Source organism: Bombina bombina, chromosome 7 (genome assembly GCF_027579735.1).
Source record: "Bombina bombina isolate aBomBom1 chromosome 7, aBomBom1.pri, whole genome shotgun sequence".
Classification (NCBI taxonomy): Eukaryota; Metazoa; Chordata; class Amphibia; order Anura; family Bombinatoridae; genus Bombina; species Bombina bombina.
The window spans coordinates 308,441,010-308,466,240 of NC_069505.1; the positions used below are offsets into that span (position 1 = coordinate 308,441,010).

General features: G+C 39.0%; 1 protein-coding gene across 1 annotated transcript in view; it reads right to left on the reverse strand.

Annotated features, from left to right (window-relative positions):
* LOC128666372 (contactin-4-like) overlaps positions 1–25,231 on the reverse strand; it is a 438,445-nt gene that overhangs the window by 314,430 nt on the left and 98,784 nt on the right. The window contains exon 2 of the mRNA XM_053720931.1: positions 1,188–1,303. Within this exon, the coding sequence (XP_053576906.1) occupies positions 1,188–1,239 (52 nt within the window). The 5' untranslated portion in view covers positions 1,240–1,303. The remainder of the gene's footprint in view (positions 1–1,187; positions 1,304–25,231) is intronic.

The window sequence follows — 25,231 nt, forward strand, 5'->3', positions numbered from 1 at the left end:
CTGATTGGAGACTGCACATATTTGCCTTATGTTACTGGCTCATAGTAGTGCACTGTTGCTTCTTCAACAAAGATTACAATAGAATTAAACAAATTAGATATAAAAGGGGCAGTCTACTCCAAAATATTTATTGTTTAAAAAGATAGATAATCCCTTTATTACCCATTCCCCCGCTCTGCATAACCAACACAGTTATATTAATACACTTTTTACCTCTGTGATTACCTTGTATCTAAGTCTCTGCAGACTGTCCCGTTATTTCGGCTCTTTTGACAGACTTGCATTTTAGCCAATCAGTGCTGACTCCTAGGTAACTCCACGTGCATGTGCACAATGTTATCTATATGGTACACAATAACTAGCTCTGTCTAGCTGTGAAAACTGTCAAAATGCACCGAGATAAGAGGCAGCCTTCAAGGGCTTAGAAATTAGCATATGAGCCTACCTAGGTTTAGCTTTCAACTAAGAATAACAAGATAAAAAAGCAAATTTGATGAAAAAAAAAAGTAAAATGGAAAGTTGTTTAAAATTGCATGCCCTATCTGAATCATAAAAGAAAAAATTTGGGTTTTGTGTTCCTTTAATGTATAGTTCGCAGGAGTTAAGAAGCAGGGGTCTTAAGACCGCTACTCGAGATGGCAGACAGCAATCCGCCCGATCGCATACGATCGGGTTGATTGACACCCCCTGCTAGCAGCCGATTGGCCGCAAATCTGCAGGGGGCGGCATTACACAAGAAGTTCACAAGAACTGCTGGTGCAATGATAAATGCTGATGCTGATGTGCGACGGACATGATCGCTACAGCGGATCATGTCCGTCCGCACTTTCATACATAGGCCCTAATGTTTTTGATTAATACATTTTAAAGATACACAGCGTGCTTTTACTTTATGATGAAATATTGTGCGTTTTGCTATTTTAGGAAATGTGTAAAACAAAAATATTATGACATATGCTACGACAGACACCATGAGACAAAGGGAACTGAATACGACACGTACAACATGCCTTACAATATGACACACATAGCAGAAAACACAGTAACCAAGACATAAGAACAAAACCTAATATAGACTCAATGACCCAAATGTAGCAAATAATGACAGAGATTATGACACAGTGTTACATAGGTAAGGTAACATTCTGACAGGCTTTGAGCAATGTTAAAATGAATGTGTTTGTTACCTGCAAGACATATAAACCAGGGAAAAGCCAACAGTCTCCAAATGAACTTCATATTTTCTCAGTGGGTCGAATGTCTGTCCTCCACTGTTAATAACTGTGCAGCTTTATACCAATACCTGTGAGAGAATGGAGAAAAGGTTATAATAGCCATAACAATGCAACCGACAACCTTCACAACTCTGCCAGCAGTCTTGTCTAACTACTGTTGTACTAAATTAAATGGACATTCCAGTCAAAATGTAAGAGCGCATAGATGAATTTAATATTTGAATAGAAACATATTTGCAATATAAAGTGCATTGTACATACTGCAGCTGCTCAGAGCGCCAGTGGGGCTTGTATTATGGTGCTTATGTATTATTAAATGCGTTCTGATTGTAACCCAATGATCTCGGCACAAGCAGATGTCTGCATGTGCAAAATGCGTCAATTCAGAGGGAGTTCCCACATAAATTATATGCCAACAAATAAACGCTTGTTGTTGATTTGTACTACAGATTCAGCTTTTTTTAGTTTTGCTCTTGTATTATGTCAGCAATGATCAAATTGAGTCATTACCAGATGGTACCATCACTTTAGGCTCTCTGAGCAAGTGTTGTGATTAAAATGCTGGTGCACAGTGCATACTTAAATATACATTTGAAACAGCTATAGCTTTAATTAGAAGCAGTTTTGCTAATAGATTTATACTAAAAAAATAATTTTATTTACAAACGAAATGCATCCATGTGGATTCCAATTTTGGCTAGAATGTCCCTTTAACTTTCTTTGCTGTTTCAGTACTGACTATATACCTTTGCTATTTTATAGCTTCATGTTAACAGATATATCCCTTTGTATTTCAGCATGTATAGTTTATGGCCATGCACCTTTTTCTCTCCATTCCTTACCCACAACCTGCAGTAATACTCTGCTCAGTTCCTTCACTGATCTCTACCATTTCTGAACAATTTCTCCACCTTTCTCTAATATTCTGAATACTGTTTCTGACTCTGCACTATTCCAGTGGTGCCTCTGACTCTGCAGATGTCTTTGCTATTCCAGGGTTGCATCTGAATTTGCATCTTTTTTATGCTATTAAAGTTTTGCCGCTTTCTCTGCTCTCTGCTATAAATAAATGTATATCTGGCACAGCTAATTTCCTTTGCTTTCCGGTAATTCCTATTTGCCGTTCTAGTGCAGCATTAAAGGGACATCCTGGTCAAAATTTAAATGCACATAGATGAATTACATATTTGAATAGAAACATATTTGCAAAATACATGTATTGGCAAAAATGCTTCTAGTAAATATTAGCACAGTTTAACATTTTTCTCTGCACGTGCATGTGAAGCATAGCTAGATATTCTCAGTGCACCAGCATTTTAAATACTGCAGCTGCTCAGAGTGTCAGTAGGGCTTGTATCATGTCAGGAATTAACACATAGAGGCCTATTTATCATAGGTCTTGCAGATCTGATCCAACAGTGCGGATCGGGTCCGCAAGACCTCGCTGAATGCGGAGAGCAATACGCTCTACGTATTCAGCATTGCACCAGCAGCTCACAGCTCCCCTGCAGACTCACGGCCAATCGGAAGCCAGCAGGGAGGTGTCAATCAACCCAATCGTACTCGATCAACTTGAATTCTGGCTATTCCTGTCCGCCTCATCAGTGCAGGCGGACAGGGTTATGTAGCAGCGGTTTTTAGACCGCTGCTACATAACTGCTGTTTCTGGTGAGCCTGCAGGCTCGCCAGAAACACAGGTAGATAGGCCCCATTGAGTCATTACCACAGGGTATATGCACCTTAAACTCTCTGAGCAAGTGATGTGTTTAAAATGCTGGTGCACGGTGCATACCAAAATACACTTTTGAAACAGCTATAGCTTCAATTAGAAGTATATTTGCTAATACATGTACTGTATATTGCAAAATTACTATTCAACATTTAAATGCATCCACGTGGATTCCAATTCTGTCTGGAATGTCCCTTTAAACACTGTACCTCTCTACTAGTCTAGTACAGGCTTTTGCAACCTTCCCTGCTATTACAGTACATCACCAACTGATCATCTTTCTCATATTTATAGTCTGCATCTGACCCTGCAACTTTCTATCCTTATCCAGTCCGTTCTTTGAACCTTTTTATTTTGTTATTCCGGCACTGTCTCCACTATTATAGAGTTGTGTCTGATCCTGCAGCAGTCATTTCTACTAATCCAGTATATACACACGCTGGCTTATTGATGTTGGGTTACAGGATCTTAAGATCAATTGATATTTAACTCTGTGTCATTTGTTAACATCTGTGTTGGGAACATGATCCAGTCCAAAGTGAACACTAAAACACAGCGGGAGACAAGTGCCAAGCACGGAACTCTCTTCCGCTCTCCGGACAACAACAGTACTGGTCTCAAGTGTAAGTGCAATTGTGGCTCTGTAGTGGAACTATTGGTAATTTTAGACTATAACATTTGTGGGTGCAAGATGTTGACCACAAAACTACATATTAAAGGGAAATAAAGATCAAAATAGATATGTGCATATGTGTATTTCAATTTGAAATAGAAGCATTTTTTTGCAATAAAGTTCCATTAGCAAAAATGTTAGCTAAAAAATAAATAAAGGTAGTATGATATAATAGACAAAGCACAGCACCCCGGAAACCTTAAAGGGATAGAAAGGTCAAAATGGAAGTGCATGGGCGCATTTCAAGAGGAAATATAAGCATTTTTGCAATTTACTTTCATTAACAAAATGCTTCAAATAAAAGTTGTTACTGTTTTTATGTAGCATATACACATATGCTGTGAGGGTCCGTGCTTTAGTATTCAAACACCTCACCATCTCAGAGAGTCAGTGGTGGCTTGTATGGCACAAATTACGTCTTCACAGAAGCAATACACACAGGCCCTCATAGGATATGTGCAAATGCCACAGAAAAACAGGAATCATTTTTACTAGAAGCATTTTTGCTAATGGAAACGTTTCTATTTCACATTGAAATGCACCCATGATCATTTAAATGTTGGCATTTCTACTCCTTTAAAGGGACATTAAACCCAATTTTTTTTTCTTTAGATAGATCATGCAATTTTGAAAAACCTTCCAATTTACTTCTATTATGTCATTTGCTCCATTCTCTTGATATCTTTTGTTGAAAAGCATATCTAAATTGGCTCAAATATCTGCTGATTGGTGGGTGCACATAGATGCCTCGTGGGATTGGCTCAGACATGTGCATTGCTATTTCATAAACAAAGGATATCTAAAGAATGAAGCAAATTAGACGATAGAAGTAAATTGGAATGATGTTTTAATTTGTATTCTCTATCTGAATCATGAAAGAAAAAAATTGGGTTTCATGTCCCTTGAAGGTTTCTGGGGTGCTGTGTTGAGTCTACTAGTTTATACTACCTTTCTTTTTTAACCCTGCTTCTCACACGTCTTAGATCCCTCAACATGTAAAAAAAAATGCACTATTATGAATATACAATATGAATGCTGGGAGTCTGTTTTAAATGAACAGGGGTACACAAAACATCCCCAAAACAGGTCTGCATGCATGACTAAGCATCAATGCACGTGTGCGGTTTGTGAAAGCTTCTGTGTATCTTGGAGTCTCTGCGTGTATTCATTGTTCCTGGTCCTTGTGGTATTCTGCGTGTTCTGCACAGGGGGATGCAGGGGAGCTGACAGTTGCAGAATGACAAATGCACAGCAAGGAAGAAAATACCAGAGCTCAGCAATAGCATGAATTGTGATAGAACGAAATATAAAAAAAATGTCTGTGCTAAAATAAACCTATAATCAAATATTTCAAATATTAAGATTCAAGTGCCTCTTTCATTTAGTTTTAATAACAGAAATTCATAAAGAGAAAACACTTGCAGCTTCAAAAATTGTGATATTGATAAAGATTAGCACCCGTGCGTGAAAGCGTTAACAGTTCCTGCATGTGGCCTGTTCTTTCAGCAGACATCTCAGATCACAGCAGGTTCTGCCTTGGGGTTGACAGCTTTTACTAGATACATTTTTTCTTAAATAAATATACTGCAAAATGCTTCTAATTAAAATGTACTAATGTGCATTTCGAATTTGACTACACTGTCCTTTTATCTGCTGTGGGGCCAATGACATATGTGACACTGAAAGATTTTTTCATCTTTAAAAGCCGTCAGATCAGTAATTTCCTGCACAGCACTTATAAACAGAGAACCACAGCCCTGATACACTAATCTTTGGAAATACTATTAATGCACTGCTCTTATGTTTTAGCCTGTGAGTGTATGTACAGGCAGACTTCGTTTTATTGTGCTTCGCTTTATTGCACTTTGCAGATAATGCTCTTTTTACAAATTGAAGGGTTTGTGGCAACCCTGTATTGAGCAAGACTATTAGAGCCAACATATATACACATATAAACTTATAAATACATATGAATACACATATATATATATATACCTATATTTACACACCACCAGCAAAAGGATTATGACTCGCTGAAAAATTAGATGATAGTAAAATTTTTTTTAACAATTAAGTATTTTTAATTAAAGTATGTACATTGTTTTTTTTTATAATGCAATTGTACACTTAAAGGGACATAATACAAGTTGGGATAGAGAGAAAATATAATAATATGTACTTTAATTACTTTACCTGCAAAATTATAGTGCCTCGCCATTAACCCTTTCTTTTAAAGGGACACTGAACCCAAATTTTTTCTTTTGTGATTCATATAGAGCACAAAATTTTAAGCAACTTTCTAATTTACTCCTATAATCAATTTTTCTTTGTTTTCTTGCTTTCTTTATTTGAAAAAGAAGGCATCTAAGCTAAGGAGCTAGCCAATTTGTGGTTCACTACCATGGACAGCACTTGTTTATTGGTGCTGTCCAATCAGCAAGGACAACCCAGGTTGTTCACCAAAAATGGGCTGGCATCTAAACTTAAATTCTTGCTTTTCAAATAAAGATACAAAGAGAATAAAGAAAATTTGATAATAGGAGTAAATTAGAAAGTTGCTTAAAATTTGCATGCTCTATCTGAATCATGAAATAAAATTTTTTGGATACAGTGTCCCTTTAAGTTTCTGAATTGTACAGCTCTAACTTCCCCCACACATTTCCTTTTATGGCTGAATCTATATCTAACTTTCGGCTAGATTACGAGTTTTGCAGTAAGAGCTGCTCAGTAATAATTTGCAAGTTATTGCACCGCTCACTTCCCTACAGCGCTGGTATTACAGGTTTATAAAAACCCAGTGTTATCAGGCAAAAAGTGAGCTTAGAGCAAAATTGAGCTCCATACCGCACTCCAATACCAGTGCTGACGAAAGCCGCGGTGAGCTGGTTTTACGTGCTCGTGCACGATTTCCCCCTAGGCATCAATGGAGAGAGCTGGCTGAAAAAAAGTCTAACACTTGCAAAAAAGCAGCGTAAAGCTCCGTAACGCAGCCCCATTGATTCCTATGGGGAAACAAAATTTATGTTTACACCTAACACCCTAACATGAACCCCGAGTCTAAACACCCCTAATCTTACACGTATTAACCCCTAATCTTCCGCCCCCAACATCGCTGACACCTACATTATACTTATTAACCCCTAATCTGCCGCTCCGGACATAGCCACCACTATAATAAACATATTAACCCCTAAACGGTCGCACTCCCGCATCACAAACACTAGCTAAATATTATTAACCCCTAATCTGCCGCCCCTAACATCGCTGCCACCAACCTACAGTTATTAACCCCTAATCTGCCGCCCCCAACGTCGTCGCCACTATACTAAATTTATTAACCCCTAAACCTAAGTCTAACCCTAACCCGCCCTAACTTAAATATAATTAAAATAAATCTAAATAAAACCTACTATCATTACCTAAATAATTCCTATTTAAAACTAAATACTTACCTATAAAATAAACCTTAAGCTAGCCACAATATAACTAATAGTTACATTGTATCTAGCTTAGAGTTTATTTTTATTTTACAGGCAACTTTGTATTTATGTTAACTAGGTAGACTAGTTACTAAATAGTTATTAACTATTCACTAACTACCTAGCTAAAATAAATACAAATTTACCTGTAAAATAAAACCTAACCTGTCTTACACTAACACCTAACCTTACACTACAATTAAATAAATTACATAAATTAAATGCAATTACCTAAATTACAAAAAACAAACAAACACTAAATTACTCAAAATAAAAAAAGAAATTATCAGATATTTAAACTAATTACACCTAATCTAATAGCCCTATCAAAATAAAAAAGCCCCCCCCCCCCCCAAATAAGAAAAAAACCCTAGCCTAAACTACCAATCAGCCAATAGGATTGAGCTTGCATTCTATTGGCTGATTGGAGCAGCCAATAGAATGGAAGCTCAATCCTCTTGGCTGATTGGATCAGCCAATAGGATTTAAGCTCAATCCTATTGGCTGATTGCATCAGCCAATAGGATTTTTTCACCTTTAATTCCGATTGGCTGATAGAATTCTATCAGCCAATTGGAATTCAAGGGACGCCATCTTGGATGACATCACTTAAAGGAACCTTCATTCTGGAAGAGTCGTCGTAAGAAGAGGATGCTCTGCACTGGATGTCTTGAAGATAGCCATTCCGCGCCGGATGGATGAAGACTTCTGCCCGTCTGGAGGACCACTTCTGCCGGCTTGGATGAAGACTTCTCCCGACTTCGTTGAGGACTTCTTGCTGCTTGGATGAAGACTTCTCCCGGCTTCATTGAGGATGGATGTCCGGTCTTCAAAACTGTAAGTGGAACTTCGGGGGTTAGTGTTAGGTTTTTTTAAGGTTTTATTGGGTGGGTTTTATTTTTAGATTAGGGTTTAGGCACTTGAAAAAGAGCTAAATGCCATAATGCCCATCCAAATGCCCTTTTCAGGGCAATGGGGAGCTTAGATTTTTTTAGTTAGGATTTTATTTGGGGGGTTGGTTGTGTGGTGGTGGGTTTTACTGTTGGGGGATTGTTACAGGTAAAAGAGCTGATTTATTTGGGGCAATGCCCCGCAAAAGGCCCTTTTAAGGGATATTGGTAGTTTAGTTTAGGCTAGGGTTTTTTTTTATTTTAGGGGGGCTTTTTTATTTTGATTGGGCTATTAGATTAGGTGTAATTAGTTTAAATATCTGATCATTTCTTTTTTATTTTGTGTAATTTAGTGTTTTTTTTGTTGTAATTTAGGTAATTGTATTTAATTTATGTAATTTATTTAATTGTAGTGTAAGGTTAGGTGTTAATGTAAGACAGGTTAGGTTTTATTTTACAGGTAAATTTGTATTTATTTTAGCTAGGCAGTTAGTAAATAGTTAATAACTATTTAGTAACTATTCTACCTAGTTAAAATAAATGCAATCTGGCCTGTAAAATAAAAATAAACCCTAAGCTAGATACAATGTAACTATTAGTTATATTGTAGCTAGCTTAAGGTTTATTTTATGGGTAAGTATTTAGTTTTAAATAGGAACTATTTAGGTAATGATAGTAGGTTTTATTTAGATTTATTTTAATTATATTTAAGTTAGGGGATGTTAGGGTTAGACTTAGGTTTAGGGGTTAATAACTTTAGTATAGTGGCGGTGACATTGGGGGAGGCAGATTAGGGGTTAATAACTGTAATGTAGGTTGCAGTGATGTTAGGGATTATGGTTTAATAATATTTAACTAGTGTTTGCGATGCGGGAGTGCGGCGGTTTAGGGGTTAATATGTTTATTATAGTGGCGGCGATGTCCGGAGCAGCAGATTAGGGGGTTAATATTTTTAGTGTTTGCGATGCGGGAGGGCCTTGGTTTAGGGGTTATTAGGTAGTTTATGGGTGTTAGTGTACTTTTTAGCACTTTAGTTACAATCTTTATGCTACAGCTTTGTAGCGTAAAATCCATAACTACTGACTTTCAGTTTACGGTATGGATCTTGACGGTATTGGCTGTACCGCTCACTTTTTGGCCTCCCAGGCAGACTCGTAATACCGACGCTGTGGAAGTCCCATTGAAAAATGACTTTTTGAAAGCTGCGGTAATTACGTTGCGTTATGGCCAAAAAAGTGTGCAGTGCAGCTAAACCTGCACGACTCGTAATACCAGCGGTAGTGAAAAAGAGCTTTAACGCTGCTTTTTCACCAAGACCGCAAAACTTGTAATCTAGCCGTTTGTTTGGTAGAATGCAGATGTGAACACTCGTTATCTGCTGGAGCATGCCAAGAAGCAAATAAGCAGCTGTTAACTCAGTTGAAATACAATGCCTGTGTTTCTGATGCTAAACACTGATACGGGGGTGGATTAGACTACTCCAGACTGCATGGCTATGTAATTAATTTTGCTTATTTTTGAAAATTATTTTAAAATACTTGTCATCAATTTTTAAACAATTTTTAATGCAAACTATGTTTACTTTAATGATAGAGAGAACAGGAGCGCACAAACGCATCTAAGTGCAGATTATAATGACAACTTTAATGTAAATATGCCCTTTATAGGAATCGCACTCACATTTTAAAAGATATAAAACAGCACTAAAATATTAGTACAACAAGCTGAAACCCCGCTCCGTCGTTTTCTTCCAGATGTACAAAAGTTCCGGATCTGTGTATCCACCAATCAGTGAAAGGGGTGTGTATCCAGAGTGACCAGTACAGTGTCTTGATACCCTTCACAGTCCTTCCAATTGGCTTAGAGATGGAGGTGTGTACAAACACAGGTTAGGTTTGTTTATGCGAACCTAACCTGTTGTCATTATAATCTGCACTTAGATGCGTTTGTGTGCTCCTGTTCTCTCTATCATTACAGTTTTCTACGCAGAGTTCGTGATGGGACTCTTTTAAAGGAGCAGCCTTTTGGATACACCTAGAATCAACATTGGAATAATCTCCCCATCGCTTTTCTCCTTATCGACACATAGGACTGAAGTGGTGCTGTAGATTTTCGGTTTTGCTATAAGAGGGGGTTTATTAAGCAAATCACTGAAATATACAATGTACTGTACATAATAATGATCGTTGGTACAGTTGTATTGAATCTGTAAAAGGAACTATTCATATGTAGTACTTTTATAAGTATATTTGATTTACTGTAGCGCCTAGTATAATTTTCTTTTCTCTTAAACAATTTTTACTTAATTAGCCCTTTTAGCATATGCACAGATCTCAACATGTTTTATGGCACTTTAATAGACTACAGTACAGTGTAAATATAACTTTTATACACAATGGGGGAAAAAAGAGTGTGACTCACTTTATTGCTATATACCCACAATATCTTAGAGGTAAGCCTATATATAACTAAAAGAATGCACAACAGACTGATTCCTGTTGATAACTGCAAGGTTCTAATGGGTACCTCTAACTGAAATCACAGGAAATAAAATTGTTTATAGCCTTATATTCACCAAGTGATCATAATTGGGTCATTTATTATAAATGTGGTTAGGATTTTAGCTTAAAATGCACATCTTGTGGAATTCATTAAATTCAAGGTAGTTGTTGAGACTAGAAAATATTTTTCAATCCATCATCTCATGAGAGTGATGATGGTATGAACTGAAAGTACAAATCAAGATAAATAACTTTCATGAATATTTGAAGTGTGCAAAAGTTTTCGGCAGGTGTAAAAAAAAATGCTGTAAGGTAAGAATGCCTTCAAAAATAGACATGTTAATATTTTTTTTTGTTGTATAAATTACCAAAATGCAAAGTGAGAGAAAATAAGAAAAATTTAAATCAAATTAATATTTGGGGGCTGATTTATCAAGTGCCGAATGGCCCCTGATGCCCCTGTTTCCGCGCGAGCCTTCAAGCTCACCGGAAACAGCAGTTATGAAGCACCACTGCTTCTTAACTGGTCCCCTGCCTCTGAGGCTGCGGACATCAATCCGCCTTATACTATACGATTGGGTTGATTGATACCCCCTGTATGGGGCGTGCAATGTTAAATGCCGACGGCATTAAATGTCGGCATTCAGAGATGTCTGTCAGATATTAATAAATCAGCCCCTTGGTGTAACCACCCTTTGCCTTGAAATCAACATCACTTATTCTAGGCACCATTGCACACAGTTTTTTAAGGAACTCGGCTGGTAGGTTGTTCCAAACTTCTTGGAGAACTAACCGCAGTTCTTCAGTAGATTTAGGCAGCCTCAGTTGTTGTCTCTTCATGTAATCCAAGAAAGACTCAATGATGTTGAGATCAGTGCTCTGTAGGGGCCATACCATCACTTCTTGTTCTTATTTATGTTTAAGGTAGTTCTTAATAAATTTGGCTGTATTTTTGGGGTCATTGTCATGCTGCAAAATACATTTGGGGTTAATCTGATGGATAATTATCTGCCTGTATTTCTCAGCATTGAGGAGACCATTAATTCTGACCAAATCCGCAACTCCATTTGGAGAAATGCAAAGCATCCACCATGCTTCACTGTTGCCTGCAGACACTCATTCTTGTACCACTCTCTATCAATTTGGTGAACAAACTGCCTTCTGCTACAGCCAAATATTTCATCAGTCCAGAGCACTTACTGCCATTTTTCATTCCATAAAGACAAATGTTTATCAGACTAGTCCAGACAGTAGATGGCTGTACCAGGATCCCACTGGTTTCTGCCAATTGTGATCTAATGGCACTTCTGGATATCTTCTGATTGGGAAAGGAAGTAAACATGATGTCTTCCATCTGCTGCACTAAGTTTCCTTGGATGAATTGCATCTACAGTCCTTTATTTTGGTTTCTTTGTACTTCTGCAGAAGAGCTTGGACAGCACATCTGGAGATCCCTTGTCTGCCTTGAAATTTCTACCTAGGAGAGACCGCTAAAGACCGCTGCTCCATAACTTGTCCGACCTGCTCTGAGGCCGCGGACAGAAATCAACCCGATTGAATGTGATTGGGTTGATTGAAACCCCCTGCTAGCGGCCAATTAGCCATGAATCTGCAGGGGGTGGCATTGCATCAGCAGTTCACAAGCGTATGCTGTCGGCAGTTATTGATGTGCAGCGGACATGATACGCTACTTCGTATCATGTCCACTCGCACATTGAAAAAATATGCCCCTCAAACTAGTATATCAGTCATGGAAAACAGGGATGTAAACAGAATACAGAAAATAAGACAACTTTTCCATCATTTAAACATTAATAGTACAGTGGTACACTGGCACAGAAAGTGGGCCACCTGAGAGAAAGTGCTAGTTGTTTCAGCCGTGAAACGCATCAGGTTGACTACCGTGCCAATGTATCTTTGTTCTATTTAAGTTTTATTAATGTAAATACAGTTCAAGTCTTATTTTTTAAGCATTTCAGTGCAGCTCTGTTTTCCTTGGCTGATATCCTAGTTTAAGCCTTGCTCCATCTATGCAGATGATTCTAGAGATGGATTTCCTTCTGTTTTCTGTGGGGTGGATTGTCAGATATATATGAGGTCAGCAAAAATGTTTGATCTGTATTTTTCATTACAGGAGTGTATTTAGTTTTTGTGCTGCCCTAGGTACTGGGAAATCTGCGGAAGCACATGAAACCCCCAACAAATTTAGCTCAAATATTTCTCAAAAGCAGAGGTCAAAGATGCAGGGAGGGACAATGCACTCCCACTAGACAACCATGGATCACTGATTTGTAATAGAGTTAATAAATAAAAGATTTGGAGAGCAAAGAAGTGGAAAATCATCATGCTATAGAACTACCCTTCAAAATCTGCTCACTAAAAGGGACAATCTACTCGAGAATGTTTATTGTTTAGAAAGATAGTTAGAAAGATAGAGTTTTGCATAACCAACAAAGTTATATTAATACACTTTTTACCTCTGTAATTACCTTGTATCTAAGCCTCTGCAGACTGCCCACTTATTTCAGCTCTTTTGACAGACTTTCATTTTAGCCAGTCAGTGCCCTCTAATAAGTAACTCCAAGGGGCATGAGCACAATGTTATTTATATGGCACACATGAACTAGCGCTGTCTAGCTGTGAAAAATGCATTCAGATAAGAGGCGGACCTCAAAGGCTTAGAAATTAGCATATGAGCCTACCTTGGTTTAGCTTTCAACTAAGAATGCCATTAGAACAAAGCAAATTGATAATAAAAGTAAAATGGAAAGTTGTATACAATTGCATGTCCTATCTGAATCATGAAAGTTTAATTTTGACTAGACTGTCCCTTTAATCTTGCAACAAACTATTGACTTCTTAAAGAAAAAAAGAAGAAAAATGTAAAATAATTTCATGAGCACATAAGTAATTCACATAAGAAGTATATCTGTGTATACTCACAATACAGGTGACGATACCAGTAATGGATATCACAAATTGTCTCACTAAGGGCTGTCAGCTCTGTGTAGTCAGTAACACTATGGGGACTTACGGTGAAGAGGAATCTCCTAAGTGATATAGTCTTTCTATTACAGGCAATTGACAACAAGCAAAGTATTTCACGGGCGGCTGATAACACTCTTACAAATGACTGAAATACAAGGTATTTATCAGCACCAAGTATGGCCAAGATTACATTTCCATCAATATTTACTCCATTAGGGAGAAATATCAGTTTGGGAGCTTTTCCTGAAAGCAAATTTGGGTGATTTATTCTCACTGATCTAATAAATTTGGCTTCCATAAACCATCCAGATTATACAAATGCTGTCTTCCTAAACCTTCTTCATTTCTTTGACAACAGACAAGAAGTCATTACACTCTCCTAAGGTTCGACTTCGAAAGTAATTTTAATTAGTCTGGAAACAACCACATGAAAGCACATAAACAAAAAGAATACTTTAAAAGTTAAAAGAGACAGTAAAGTTAAGAATAAACTTTCATGATTCACACAGAACATGCAGTTGTAAACACCTTTCTAATTTACTTCTATTACCTAATTTGCTGCCTTTTCTTGGCAACCTTTGTTGAAAATCATACCTAGATAGGCTCAGGAGGGAGCTAGTGATTGGAGACTGCACATATATGCCTCTTGTCATTGGCTTACTCAATGTGTTCAGCTATAGCTCACAGGAGTATATTGCTGCTCCTTCAACAAAGGATATCAAGGGAATGAAGGAAATTTGATAATAGACGTGAAATGGAAAGCTTCTCTGTCTGAATCATGAAAGAAAAAAATAGTTTCCCTTTAAAGCGGCATGGAAATCATAATGAAAGTAACATGATACAGATCAAGTTAGTGTTCCGTCCAGGGCCGCCATCAGGGGGTGACAGGGGTTACTCCTGTCAGGGGCCCAATGGGTCAGGGGGCCCCATGAGACAAGAACAACTTATTTTTTGTATTCTGTTTACATTCCTGTTTTCTATGATTGATATACCAGTTTGAGGGGCATATTTATCAATGTGCGAGCGGACATTATATGAAGTAGCGTATCATGTCCGCTGCACAACGATAAATGCCGACAGCATACGCTGTCAGCATTTATCATTGCACCAGCAGTTCTTGTGAAATGCTGGTGCAATGCTGCCCCCTGCAGATTTGCGACCAATTGGCCGCTAGCAGGGGGTGTCAATCAACCCGATCGTATTCGATCTGGTAGATTTCTGTCCGCGGCCTCAGAGCAGGCGGACAAGTTATGGAGCAGCGGTCTTTAGAATGCTGTTTCATAACTTCTGTTTCCGGCGAGCTTGATAAATATGCCCCTAAGCCTCAATTTGTCTACAGGGATTAATCTGAGCCCGATCACCTACTACTATTTTCGGAGGGGATTCTTAAATTAAGGGGATAGTGAACAACAAATAGACTTACAGATTCTAAAGGTAAAGCTTTTTTATTTACACTTATTGGCCTCTAGTTATCAAGGTCTGTCGGACCTGATCCGACTGTGCGGATCAGGTCCGACAGACCTCGCTGAATACGGCGAGCAATACGCTCCCCGTATTCAGCATTGCACCAGCAGCTCACAAGAGCTGCTGGTGTAACTCCGCCCACTGCAGACTTGCGGCCAATAGGCCACCAGCAGGGGGGTGTCAATCAACCCGTTGCTAGGCACTGGGAGCCTTGTGAATATCATTGTGCTACGTGCACTGAAATTGATAACATTTTGTCTTGAAGAAGGCCTTTGAATGGGCCGAAACGTCAACATTGTTTGAGTTATCACTACTTTTGGAAAATAAAGATTACATTGTTACCTATTCTACAAGTCCTGAGAGTGCCCTTCATCTACTTAGCTAACTTGTACATTATTCTGAGGATTGCACCCGTGCCATGGTTGCACATGAGTGGAAGGAGTGCTAGGCTACCGGCTATTATTTATATATATATATTTATATATATATATATATATATATATATGTATATAATTTGTAGACTATTGACGGAATTTACAAATTAATGGCAATAAAATGTTCAGCACAAATATTGGTAGTTCTTTGGTTGCCAGTAACACGTAAACAGTAGAGATGTGATCCCTTAACTGTACCTTAATTTTTTTCTGATCCTTATTAGTGATGCAGTGAGGCATAAGAGGTATTAAACTCATGGGGGCTGTTTTATCAAGCTCTGTCTGGAGCATGATGCCCCTGTTTCCGTGTGAGCCTTCAGGCTCACTGGAAACAGAAGTTATGACAGAAATCAACCCGATCAAATGCGATCGGGTTGATTGACACCCCCTAGCGGCGTTTGGCCGCGAATCTGCAGGGGGCGACATTGCGCCAGCAGTTCAAAAGAACTGCTGGTGCAATGATAAATGCCGACCGCGATGCTGTCGGCCTTTATCGATGTGCGGCAGATATGATATGCTACATCGTATCATGTCCACTCGCACTATGATAAATTTACCCCATGGACTTTAAAAACAAAAAAAGAGGACATTTCAGTGTCCAGTTATTTGGTGACGATTTTACTGGACAACCTGCTCAAATACCGGACTGTCCAGTTGAATACTGGACACCTGGAAACGCTAGCTGGTGTGCATTGTGCCTGTGAAGCCTTAATTTGTGTTATATTGGATACTGCTGACTCTCTGAGAAGGTGTGCTGTCTAAATGCCGGTACACAGGGCACCCTCAGCATATGTGCATATGCCAATGAAAATCAGTAATATGTTTTACTAGAAGCAGTTTTGCTATTGGAAGTACTGTATATTGCAAACATGCTTCTATATAAAGCATTCAATTATGACTTTGCTATCCCTTAAGCCCAAAATGTATCTGCATTTAAAAAAAGAGGTGACTACTGTTTTAAAATCAGGGTCCCTTTTAAGCAATAAAAACAAAAAAATAAACCACACCGCCTGACTAGAAAAACAAGCAATGGATAAAAATACAGATCATGTTACAAAAATACAATGACCAGAAGTGTCAATAGCTTTTCTGGCTCTTAATCATAAAAAAAATATCATTGACTTCAGGGAAGATGCCTTTCAGTGTTACGTTTCTCCCTAGCTACCCACATTATTTGCTCTAATATACTGCCATTCACCAACTAATGCCCACAGCCTGCATTCCTAACACCGACATTTATCATCCTGAGTACAGCAATGTCAGAACTGTCAGTGACAGCTCATTTAGGGTCAAGTTTGGTCACAGGCCTAGCTCACTCCAGTCTAGTGCGAGTTTTCCATCTGACCTCTAGTCTAATATCAACATGTGAAGATTTGTCCACCCGTCATGGCTCTAAACACCCAGTAGCTACTGTTCATCACATGAAAAGAGATCAACTTAGCTGGAGCAAGAAACCAATTTAAACCTGACAAGCACCTGCGGTTTGCAAAGGGAGGACTTCACTGCACAGTTGGTGAAGCGTCAGAATCGCTAGCACATTTGTAAGCCGTATCCCTGGCACAGGTGCATCAGCGAGCATGACATACAGACCCAGAAAACCTTCTAACCGTTAAGGGATACAGTGACATCTGAGCAGCAGCCAATCTCTCATACAGTACATAGCAGGTATAGAGCAATGAGTACCCTTCTGCATATTGTATGGTAGTAAAATGAGAACACAGATTCTTCATTCAATAAAAAACACTTATCTCTTCATATACACACAGCTTATTGGTAAACAATACAAACGGTATATCCCTGGGGCATATTTTGGCCTAGAAAAACAGGGCACTTGCCTAGGGCAGCAGATAGGGAGGGGGCCACACATTTTGTGGCTATATTTGTAAGAAGCTTACAGTTATTTTAGAAGTATTATACAGATATATAATGGTAGCTTTTGCCCAAAGAGCTTACATTTCAAGGGAGGTATAATAAGAGACTATCCATGGAGCTTACAGTTTTTAGGTACCTTTCTTTTATTCAGCTAGCTTTTGCCTTTAGTTCTGTTGGCTTTCAGCACTTAGTAGTATGTTTGAGGAAGTATTGTTTTAAGAAATCTGTCTTTGGGGTTTATATATATATATATATATATATATATATATATATATATATATATATATATATTGCAGCAATAGATAGAAGTATGTGTGTGTCTCTGTGTAAAGCCCTGTGACTGTGTGTGTATGTGTCCATGACTGTGCATGTGTCTGTTACTGTGTGTGTGTGCATGTGTCTGTGAATGTGTGTGTGCATGTGTCTTTGACTGTGTGTGTATGCATGTGTCTTTGACTGTGTGTGCATGTGTCTGTGACTGTGTGTGTGTGTGTGTGCGCATGTGTCTGTGTGTGTGTGTATGTGACTGTGCAATGTGCATGTGTGTGTGTGCATGTTTCTATTACTGTGTGTGTGTGTGTGTGTGTGTGTGTGTGCATGCGTCTGTGACTGCATGTGTGTGTATGTGTCTGTGACTGTGTGTGTGTGTGTGCGCGCATGTGTCTGTGTATGTGTCTGTGCAATGTGCATGTGTGTGTGTGAATGTGTCTGTGACTGTGTGTGTGCGCGCGTGTGTGTATGTGTGCGTGTGTTCATGTTTCTGTGACTGTGCATGTGTGTGTGCATGTGTCTGTGACTGTGTGTGTGTTCATGTGTCTGTGACTGTGCATGTGTGTGTGCATGTGTCTGTGACTGTGCATGTGTGTGTGTGTGCGTATGTGTCTGAGACTGTGACTGTGTGTGTGCATGTGTCTGTGACTGTGCATGTGTGTGTGTGCATGTGTCTGTGAATGTGTGTGTGCGTACATGTGTCTGTGACTGTGTGTGTGTGTGCATGTGTCTGTGACTGTGTGTGTGTGTGCATGTGTCTGTGTCTGTGACTGTACATGTGTGTGTGTGCATGTGCCTGTGCATGTGTGTGTGTATGTGTCTATGACTGTGTGTGCAAACAGAATTTTTAGTGCCTAGGGCAGCACCAAACCTAAATACACCAGTAGTGTATTCAAATGCAAAAAAATAACAACTTATAGAGCTTTCTTTAGTTTTTTTACTGAAATAATTTATTAAATGCCAAGCAGTCACATAATTTTTTCTTCCACCTCTAAATTTGTAACCCCAAACACAACAGTTGTAGTTCTTTAACTTGGGTTTATCTGCATTTTGTACTGCACTACTCTCATTTGTATTTAAGGAATGAAGTGAGAGGTTAAATCGTTTGAACTCCAAATGAAAACAAAAGGTATTTTGCTCAGTTATAGCAGAAATTCCGAGTCTTGTATTCTCTACAGCATCTCAGGCTATATAGGTCCTGGAACTGCATTAATTCTTTTTTGGTTTTGTGGCAAATGTATTCAAATTCTTCAAAAATATATATGACCGGTAATGTTTTTTTCTTGTCGCATATAAATCAGGTTAATATAAATTACATTTGTTTTTAAAGATGTTCCCTTGCTCCATAAAACAACCTCCCCTTATTTTAGAGGCATGCCCTGGCAACTTTGTAAAACCCCTTTATCAGCCAATAAACAACTAATTAATGATTATTAGCAATGTGCAAAAATGTATTTACTGTTACTTTGAATATCAGTTTAAAATGCTTTAACTTGCTTAAATGGACATTAAGCTCAACATTAAAGGGACATTAAACTGTTGGGTACAACTACAGTAGGATGGTTACTACTCAACATACAATTGTGTTTCCAATTCTTTCCTGTACCTGCAGCTCTCTTTAAAGCCGTTCTCTTATTTTAATTAATTACAGAATCCAGCTGCTAAAGCCCTGCATTTTATACTGGTCGCCGCCATCTTGTAGTTCTCGTATAGTTGCATCATGTGACAGAAGCAGTGCACTTTCACAGAGCTGGCTTTTTGATAGCTGTCTCTCTCTCTTCAGTTTAGCTCACATAATAGAGAGCGGAAACATTACATTTTTGCTGTTTTTTTTGCACAGTTTAAAAGTTACATAACAAATATAAGCTCCAAGATGGCAGCACCCAGTGTGAGGAAGTGGAGCTTCACTGACTGATAATTGTATGTGGTTAAAATAAGAGAATGACTTTGAAGACAGCTGCAGGAATAGGATGAAAAACAATAGAATTGTGAACTGTAACCTGTCCCTTTAAATCCACCTATAAACCATCAATTTGTCATAGTAAAGTAACTATGTAATGCATCTTTATTTTGCCCACATTTCTTGTAATTCACTCCTAAAAACTGAGGATTTTTTCACTGCCCCTCTAAAGCTAAACAACTGAAGATGCAAGAGACCTGACCATGAAAGATGCTATACAAAAACTCCTTAGATCAGAATTGTACCCAATTTATATTTATATATTTTTTTTATTGAGGATTAAAAAACAAACATACATGCATCTTGTAGTAAATTGAATCAGAGAGGCGCCGTATGTGTGAATCTGAAACAGCCAACAACAATGATGCCTGAGGAAACGGTTGACACCGAGAAACGCGTTGCATGTCACTTACTTATTGTGCATGAGGGATATATGTATTTTATTGCTTTTAATTTTTATTAAAACCCTTTTTAATCATATATCCTCATTGCAATTGTTCATTTCTGAGCTACCTGTCTATCCTGAATGCTGCCTAGTATCCTGCCTCTGATCCTACACAGCCAGCTGGGTTGCTGAGAAAGCCAGCCTGCCTCTATTGGCACAACTGAGTGCCGCCACAGAATGTGAGTACCCTGCACGGACTGCATATTTATCTGTGTACCCCTACAGATTCACACAGTGGTGTGCTTTAGTTTGCACCTAGCTCCTGTTCCCATATTGCTGGATCCAGTGTACACAGTCCGTTGAGAGATAGAGCCCTCTACCTGGGTGTCCTGGTTTGCCGGTTCAGCCAGCTGGTTTGCTGTGAATACCAGCCTGCCCCTATAGGCACACTGGAGTGCCTTTTCACATTGTGAGTACCCTGCACATGTATGATACCTGTTGTTGGCTGTTTCAGATTCACGCATACGGCGCCTCTTTCCTTGTGTTTGATTCTAGATTTTTAACCTTTGTATGGTGAAGATAGAGTGCTGCCTCCAGTTCCATAGAAGACTGATACCTGTACTATTTCGGGTCATCTTGGACTTTGTGTATATGCCTTTTATCCTGATCTAGGACTGGGGTATATAATACTGTGCATACATACACCTTATTGCATTTATGATATGTTATGTTTTGTTAGCACTTCTATGATTTTTGCTCTGTAACATTTACATAGGGTTACGTGGGCCCATATACTGATTATATATCGTTCTTAGTAGCGCCCCCTATTGGGTTATTCCCTTGGTTTCTTTTTGTAGTAAATTGACAATATGTTCCATGGCAGTGAGATGACATATATCAGATAAATACATAAGGGGATAAAGTGGTATGCAATACTGTAGCCAACTATCTAAATAGAACTTACAGAATAAAACAAACAATGTAAAATGTTAATCCTCGTTTTTCCTCCTCCAAAACACAAGTGAGGTCACTTTTGGACCCCCACCACATCAATTATGAAAAATAACAGGAGGGTTGCATTAAACACATAGAAATATAGTGGAAACAGTGGAACATATAGGTCCTCTCTTGGACCCTTAGAGCTATAATGATAATAATATTTTAAAAAATGAGATGCACAACGAAAAGTAGTATGAGGACAACAGCATGCTAATTGGCTATACATGGGAAGAAGACTAGAGACCAGGGACAAATATGTATATGACCCCCCCAAATTACATTCGGGATTACACTTATAGCAAATAAAGAGGGTATATAGCATGGGGATTTCTAGACCAGTCAGCAGTTACAATAAAAGTGAGACTTCTAAACAGTGAGAATTCCTATCTGAGCGTAGGATAAAATGCTATATGTGTGTAATACATCAGGGGATACAGCGGATCTTTGTTTGAGCAATAGGGACTTCCCTCATTAACCCTTTGGGGGAGCCTCTGAATAATGCAAATATATTACATATAGTATAGCTCTACATGGAAGTTTGCCCTACTTGATGGACTTACTTAGCAATAAACATAGTATATATTATTACAATGTATACAACTGCATATGTGGTAAGATTCATAGCTCATGGGTGACTCAGACTGCTAGTAGTTAATCCTGAGAAGAGACACACAATTGCACTGAATCCCGGAGACCAAATACAAGCAAAAAAAAAAGCGTGCATTGCTCAGGAGCTCTAGATAGGGCAAGGAAAGTCACATAAGGTCCTCAGTTCTCTGATCGCTAAATCACTAGGTATAGGGGCCAAAGGAATAACTATATACAGGTAGATAGAACATTAAAGATGAAGACTTGGGGGGTTTGAATAAGTCCTCAAGGAACCAATGCTCTTACCAAGCCTTAGTTCTGGATTATGATGTCAGCCCACTCCGGACCTAGGAGACAAGTGAGGTGGGATAGAGTCTCCACGGCTGGTGACAGGCCATGCAAGAGCTGCTGTGTGGCTTGGCTCGTACTTTCTGAAAGGAATGTTCTTGTGGGCAATTGTCTCCTGCCGCCAAAGCATGTCCAACATTAATGAGCCATCAGCTGCGTTCTGTGAGTAGAAGAGGTCCCCGCTGAGCCATTGAGAAAGGAGAGGCGGTACAGCGAGTCCACTGCAGGGAGCACGATAGGTTATGGCCGTATCCCAGCCCATCTCACATGGAGGCGCCGATACCAGCGTTGTTTCATATGTGATGGGATCTGGGAATCATCTCTCAGCTTGCAGGCTGTACTCCTCCTCTGGACTCTGCATGTAGTCAGCGGGCGGTCTCTGCCGCAAAGATACAATCCCAGGAGTATGCGGCTAAGTGAGGGCACCAACCTCCTGCAGGGGGGCTATTGTAGGCATGATACGGTCATCAGACCCAGTTAGGCCCCAAGTTACTGGGATAGCTTTATGTGGTAACAAGTGAGGCGCTGATCTATAACGGACTCCTCCAATTATGCTCAGCCCGACCTCTCCCCTATATTTCCTCACAGTGTTACAGGGGCTGTGGTCCGGGGTCCTCCAAAGAAGCGGTGAGAGTGCCGTAGCTTGGGTCTGTTCACTCGAAGATCGCTACTGCATTATGTCAGCTTCCTGAACATATGGTGTGGTCTCTGTGCTAGCGGTGTCCACTCCCTGTTGTTTATTCACCTCGTGTTGGCCAAAAGTAGTTTTGATCTCTGCGCCACTGCCGGCATCCGTGGCAACACTCTCTCCTTCCACGTAAGTCTCCTTACGGTAGCTGGGTAGGGTTGCTGCTTGCGAGTGCTCCCCTGATTCCACGTGGCAGCCGAAGTCAGGTCGGAATGCCCTCTCTATGCGGTCACATAGCTGGGTCCTGTAGGTCTCTAAGATTGAACTCAGAGTAGCAATAAACTGTGCATTCTCCATTACTTGCATGAAGTTTTGATAGTAGTGGAATTTTTCAGTGATATCACACTGCGTACCCGGCGTACAAGATACCGGGGGGGGGGGGTGTTGAGAGCCTCTCACTGTGGAGCGTGTGGAGCCTGCCTTAGGCCTCAACGTTCCGGATCAGTTATTCAGAGTGAAATCCCCGATATTGTGGTATCATTCAATTCAGCTTAATGTGTATTCCTTAGATATCAGGGTGAGGTAGGTGGATGAACCTCTTAAACACAGATAAAAGGCATATTGTCAGCGCTTCACTCAGAGCAACTAATATTGCAACCATTCAAGGTGCTGACCAGAGACACGCCCCCAATTGTACCCAATTTATATCTGTTTTTAACTAGCCACAGCAAGAGAGATAAACAGAGACTTTTCAGTGGATTTGTCCCTGAACTGAGCTAAAGCGTACTTCCTGGAGTATTTTCAGGACAAGGAAGTGAGGGTGACTTTTTTTGTGAGTGCGGCTGGCTGTGGTATGGGAGAAGTCGGGCAGTGTAATGGGAAGTGTCAGGGTGGGCCCTTGGCAAAGCCAGGTAGTAACTTTTTGTTTTCTTAAAACTGGTATATTTGTCTTGATTTAGAACCTACTGACAACAGGACAATGGATCCCAAACTGTAACAATCTCACATTACAATATGCAGGATAGTTAGGAGCTCTTCTAAAAAAACACAATTCTACAAATTTTACTAACACACTTATAATTTAATATGCTTTATAAAACCATTATGTTTTTTCAGATATTTTGCAGCACTGTGCTATATATATATATACACAGTATATATAAATATATATATATATATATTTATAAAAACTTTATTATATATTTGATTACTGCGCTTACATAAACATGTTTAATATTTCTTTCATATTATCAAGAACAGACACAAAATTGTGACTGAAACGCAGGAAGTATTTCTGTTGATTGATGTGTTCATACAGTGCTTGCAGCTAAAGAACAATACTCCCAAACATGTCTGAGAGATAATCAGATCACATTGCTATTCAAATTAAAGAGCTCATTTTCAAATGCTGACAGAACTGCCCCACTTGTAGAGAGATTAATTTACACTTACACTAGATATTCAGGCAAATTATAGGCAAATACCACTTAAAAAAAACATGAACAACAGAAACACAGAATATACCAAATGCAAGGTTATTCCATTGACCTTGATAGACGTCCACTGGGTGAGAGAACACTGAGATTTCTGGGACTCATAAAATATTACATGTCACAGGGGAATCTCACCAACGTAACTACAGTGCATGTGTTTTTATTTGCGTGAATGACTGATGTATTACCAAGGAAAGATGCAGCTGATCACTGAACTATTTTTGCTTCTTGATAGGAAAGTCAATTTCATGAACATTTTCAAAACAATTAAAGGGACACTAAACCTAATTTTTTTCTTTCATGATTCAGATAGAGTATGCAATTTTAAGCAACTTTCTAATTTACTCCTATTATCAATTGTTCTTTGTTTTGTTGTTATCTTTATTTGAAAAAGCAGAAATCTAAGATAAGGAGCCAGCTAAATGTACCCACCAATCAGCAAGCGCTATCCAGGGTTCTAAATAAAAAATGGGCCGGCTCCTATGTTTACATTCCTGCTTTTTCAAATAAAGATAGCAAGAGAACGAACAAAAAATGATAATAGGAGTAAATTAGAAAGTTTATTAAAATTGCATGCTCTATCTCAATCATGAAAGAAAAAAAATGGGTTTAGTATCCCTTTAACTACTGCTGCCATTAGTTATTAAAGGGATAAGGGAAATGAAACCCCAAAATTTTCTGTCATGATTCATGCACTTCTATTTTCAAATTTGTTTTGTTCTCTTAGTATCCTTTGTTGAAAGCATACTTACGTAGGCTCAGTATCTGAGAGCTAGCTGCTGATTGGTGGCTGCACATATACACATCTCGTCATTGGCTTTCAGCTAGCTCCCAGTAGCGCATTGCTTCTCCTTCAATAAAGGATACAAAGAGAATGAAGCAATATTTATAACAGAAGTAAATTGGAAAGTTGTTTTAAAATTGTATGTTCTATATGAATTATGAAAGGTTGTCATACACCTTTAACAAACGAAAACAGTTTTATCCCCAATAGGAAAAAATCATCAGGCTATTTAAAAATGGGTTACATGTTGTGGCATTTAGTTATGACATTTTTTGGGGAAAATTTTAAATAGGGTCACGTTACAGCTACCAAAAACACTATGGCCTCTATTTATCAAGGTCTGGCGGACCTGATCTGACAGTGCGGATTAGGTCCACCAGACCTAGCTGAATACGGCGAGCAATAGCTGCTGGTGCAACACCGTCCCCTGCAGACTCGCGGCCAATGGGCCGCCAGCAGGGGAGTGTCAATCAATCCGATCGTACTTGATCGGGTTGATTTCCAGCAATGT